The 5,000-nt window shown below is 25.8% G+C and overlaps 2 protein-coding genes across 2 annotated transcripts in view; one reads left to right on the top strand and one right to left on the bottom strand.

Moving 5' to 3' along the window:
- Positions 1-2,113, top strand: part of LOC124431804 — a 4,662-nt gene extending 2,549 nt beyond the window's left edge. The window contains exons 4-6 of the mRNA XM_046980110.1: positions 1,080-1,238; positions 1,354-1,540; positions 1,719-2,113. Of these exons, the coding sequence (XP_046836066.1) occupies positions 1,080-1,238; positions 1,354-1,540; positions 1,719-2,035 (663 nt within the window). The 3' untranslated portion in view covers positions 2,036-2,113. The remainder of the gene's footprint in view (positions 1-1,079; positions 1,239-1,353; positions 1,541-1,718) is intronic.
- Positions 2,114-2,202: 89 nt separating this feature from the next.
- LOC124431838 overlaps positions 2,203-5,000 on the bottom strand; it is a 7,768-nt gene continuing 4,970 nt past the window's right edge. The window contains exons 8-12 of the mRNA XM_046980179.1: positions 4,495-4,691; positions 3,054-3,533; positions 2,744-2,950; positions 2,508-2,656; positions 2,203-2,426 (exon numbers count right to left, since the gene is read on the bottom strand). Coding sequence (XP_046836135.1) covers positions 2,384-2,426; positions 2,508-2,656; positions 2,744-2,950; positions 3,054-3,533; positions 4,495-4,691 — 1,076 coding nt within the window. The 3' untranslated portion in view covers positions 2,203-2,383. The remainder of the gene's footprint in view (positions 2,427-2,507; positions 2,657-2,743; positions 2,951-3,053; positions 3,534-4,494; positions 4,692-5,000) is intronic.

The following is a 5,000-nucleotide window of genomic DNA, read 5'->3' as shown; positions in this document are numbered from 1 at the left end:
GTTTTTTTTTTCCTTGATTTTTCTTTTTTTACAATTCAAATGCGAAACTTTGCAAATCTAATTCAAGCTTTTCTTTTTCTACTTTTACAATTGAAATTTGAATCTTTGCAAAATCGAATTAAAACTTTTCTTTTTTTTGCTTTTTCTTTCTTCGCAAAATCGAAATCAAATTCATTTCCCTTTTGCGAATCAATTTTTTCTAAAATAACGTTTCTTCTTAAGCCTTGACAATAAAAAAAAAATATATATATATATAATCGAATGTAAACCTCTGTTATTAAAAAATTCCAAATTTTTGTAATTCGTAATTCGTTGAGTTAAAAACTCAACGTAATTCGTAATTACATAGGTACGTATGATTACGTATACGAAAAGATAAATAAAACAAAGAAAAAAAAAAAAGAAAAAAAGAAAAAAAAAGAAAAATAATTCATCTAAATATTTCTTTCAATCTTTCTTATCTAGAATGAAGTCTGATTTTTCGTATCAAAGAATTGCAAAGATTTTATCGCATGTATGATGAATATATAATGCAATACTGCAACGAATCAAATTATATCGTTTTTTACTTTTCTTTCCTTTTTCTTTTTTTTTTTTTTTGATCGTATCATCAGCATTGTAAAACGCATTGTCAAAATCAAAACGATATTATTGTCAATTTGTGTTTTCGTCAAATATTTATATTGAAATTCTGACATTGACGTGCGAAGGAATAAATATCAAACCGCACACATTATACGTTAATAATTAATTTTACGTGTTATTGAGTAGTTTTATCAGTTAGTAATAAATCAAAAGTCAAAAAAAAAAGAACAAAAAAAAACAAAAAAAAAAAAAAAGAAAAAAAAGAATCCATCAATAATTTTGAAACGTTGAATTTGCATTTGCAAAGGTATAAATTTCATTTGCAAAATAAATACTTTTCCAAATATTACTAATATTTAATTAAATATTCTTCATTGATCCACTTCTCCAATTAAAAATGTTGTTTCACCAAATCAAAAACAACAAATGTTGTTGAGATTAAGGAACATACATACATGCATACATACATACAAAAGAAAAATTATTATTTATAGCATACTGTAGATACGACTAAGCCTGTTAAAAATTCAAAGCAAATAATACGAGATAAGCCATCGAAGATTGAAAGAAAAGAAATAGAACCATCGAAGATATTGAAAAATCGAATCGATATTTCAAATGAATTAGAGGAGGAGACCGATCATGATAATAAAGTAAAGAGATTAATTTTGATAAATAAAAAAAAATAACGTACGATAATAAAATATTAAATTCTTTTAACAAAACTATATATATATATATTATTTTTCAATTGATTTTAAATCGTAGGAATCAAAATTATGTATTTGCGTGAAAAAATATGATCAAGAAAATGTTTCGACGAGTAAAAAGTCAAGAAAATCTTCGAAAACGTTGTCTCCTAATGTACGTCCATTAAAATCGAATAATATTCGAAAAAATCCTTGTTCAATTAATCTTCCATGTGATCTTCCTCCCTGTGCTACATTAACATCAAGTACGTTTCTATTTCCTAATTTATATATAAATATATAGAAACAAAAAAAAATATATATATATATATATATATATATATATATATATATATATATATATATATATATATATATATATATAAAGAAAGCAATCAAGTTCCTATATAATATCACTCATAGAAAATTTATATTTTTTTACAGATTGTCCAAAGGCACCTTGCAATTTTGAGATCACTTCTAATAACTCTTATTCATTATCGTGCAATAAATGTCGTTTATCGGAGATTAAAAATGAATGTAGGTGCAATTGCAAAGGAAAATGTGCCTATGGATTATCTAATGTACCGTGCAAATGTGGAGCTGGGCCATTATGTCCATTGGACAAAGGATATCAACCGGTAGCTGAATCATCATTATCTATTCCCATGAACAATAGTGACACCGACGAAGAATATTGCGAATGTTGTTCTTGCGGTTGTGAGGACAACGACGATAACTCCACCTGTTCTTGCAATTAAATATCAATCAACTATTTTATAATATAATTACATTGTTCGACGCTATATATACACACATACACACTTATATATATACATATGTATAAATTCTTTTTCTTTTCTTTTTTTCCCTTTTTTTTTTTTCGTTCAACTACATCAAATTGCATTAAAATATTATAAACGAGAGATTCTTTATTTAACGAAAATTTATTATCTGTTAATATCAAAATACATGCGTAGAAAAATGCGAACGTACGTATAAATGTAATTAACAAAGATAATATTTAAGATACACATCTTTTAAAAATAATTATATGTAATATCTTTATGAACGCGATCAAAACTAATCTTACTTATCTGTTGTATTAATTAGAAAGGAATGGCAAATGGAAAATAAGGACTTCCCTCAGATCTGAAAATCCAAAATAAAATATCATAATTTTAATATATTAACAAAATATTAATTTGGAAATATATATAAAAATGATTTTACCCTGTCATCGGACAAATTCTTCCATTACAGTCGAAAGAATCTATGTATGCAATATCATCAGGTTTAAGTTGAAAATCAAAAATATTACTATTTTCTGCGATACGTGATTTGGTAACGGATTTTGGAATTACAACGTGTCCACGATCCAACTGTAATATATTATTTAATGTATTTATTTTATTATGATATTCATATTTTTCAATCTTTTTTATTATAACAAAAAGAATTCAACTTACTTGATAGCGCAAAAGAATTTGCGCTGGTGTTTTATTATACTTCTTTCCAAGTTCCAACAATTTTTCATCCTCCAATAATTTTGGATCATCCGGTTTAGCCCACGGTCTATCTGGTGAGCCCAAAGGACTATAAGCGGTAATTATAATTTCTTTTTCTTTACAGAAATCAGACAATTTCTTTTGCGTTAGATATGGATGACATTCGATCTGGCAAAAAAAAAAAAAAAAAAAGAAAAAAAAACCATTTATAATTATTAACAATCAAATTGATCAAGGATTTTATAATTAATTTATCAAAATGAATACATACTTGATTCGTTACCGGCTTAATGGTACAATTTTTAAGTAATCTATTAATCTGCTCAGAATTGAAGTTACTGACGCCAATGTTCTTTGTTAATCCTTTATTTAATAAACCCTCCATAGCCTTCCATGTGTCAACGTAATCGGCATTACTAAATTCAGGAGAACCATCAGAATTTTTTGGAAATAAATTATCGCCCTCTTTGTAAGCGATAGGCCAATGAATTAAATATAGGTCTAAGTATTCAAGACCAAGGTCGCTCAATGTTTTTTTAATAGCAGGTTCAACTAAATCAGGTTGATGAAATGTATTCCAAAGTTTACTAGTAATAAATAAATCTTTTCTGCTGACAACTCCTTCTGCAATTTTTGTTTTTATTGCTTTCCCAACTTCTTTCTCATTACCATAAACATAAGCACAATCAATGTGACGATAACCAATATCTATGGCATCCTTAACAGCTTGGACAACTTCTCCGGGTTTTGACTAAAATAAAAAATATATAATATTAAAATATTACATTTACACACACACACACACAAATAAAATGATAAAAAAAAATATATATATACCAATATAGTATGAGAGTAATATGAAAAATTAAATAAAATTCATGATTAAAAATTTTAAAAAAAATTAAGAGAGAAAGAGAGAGAAAGAGAGAAACAAAAAAAAATTTGGAAACTTATCCTTATTATTTCGCATAAATTTATTATTTATTCTTTCAATAAAATCAGAATTAAATTAAGAAATGAAAAAAAAAAAAAAGGATAAACATTTCGTTTCAATCATCAAACTATTTCGTCGAACTTATTAAGAAATCTAAACAAATAAATAAATAAATATAAATAAAAAGACGAGTAAAAAAGATTTGAAATATTTCATATCGCAATCATTGATTTCGGTTTTATTTCGTAAAATAAAAAATTTTTCCAAATAAAAAAAAAAAAACAAACAAATAATATGTTATTTCAAACCATTAAATATTTTTTTCATAGTTACATAGTAATAGTTTTTCGAATGAAAATTCAAATATAACGATAATAATATCGTAAAGTCAAACATTCTTTTAATTATACGTATTATCGTAGTAATATACAAATGACCTTGCATCGATCATATTCTAAGAAAATATTATTTAAACATGTATTCATAGAAAAAAAAAAAAATATATATATATATATATAAATAATACTATACATACGTAACACGTTCTACAGTGTATTAACTACGATATTGATTAGATTGTAGTTTTGAGTAACGAAAAAAAAAAAAAAGAAAAGACAAAGACACAGCGGTGACATCGTAAGAATTACGTAACAAAATATTATTGACAAAACAAGAGAGAGAGAGAGAGAGAGAGAGAGAGAAAGAGAAATGATTCTTTCTTTTGTTTTCTTTTTTTCTTCTTTCTTTCTTTTCTTTTTTTTCTTTTTCTTTTACATACCTTCCAAGTACCCAATCCAAATTGAGGAACAGTATTGCCATTGTAAAACTTAACGTCCGGTACGTTTAAAACCATTTTATTCTTCCTTTTTTTTTCCAATTGAAAATAAAAGATCGATGCTTCCTTACGAATTATATATATATATATATATATATATATATATATATATATATAAATATATGGGAATAGACTAGATTTTAGTTACAAGAGGAAAAAAAAAAAGGAAAGATAAGTAATGATAAATCGCGTTAATGGAAAACAAAATAAGTCCTTGTTCGAGAGCGACCGTGTCAACGGTACAAATACGTCTCATCAAGAATTTGTCTCATATTTATAAACGACCTGATTTACTTCCTTCCCCACTCCATAACTCACTAAACCGGAGCAATCCCATCCATTTGATCAACCGTCGACGCTAACACCTCCTTGCGTCAATTTCGCGAATTACACATAATGTTTATTTTATTTTCTTCTTTGAAATATATGTCTATGTATATATATATATA

This window comes from Vespa crabro, chromosome 22, assembly GCF_910589235.1.
Source record: "Vespa crabro chromosome 22, iyVesCrab1.2, whole genome shotgun sequence".
Taxonomy (NCBI): Eukaryota; Metazoa; Arthropoda; class Insecta; order Hymenoptera; family Vespidae; genus Vespa; species Vespa crabro.
This window is presented reverse-complemented; position numbering and strand designations above follow the sequence as displayed.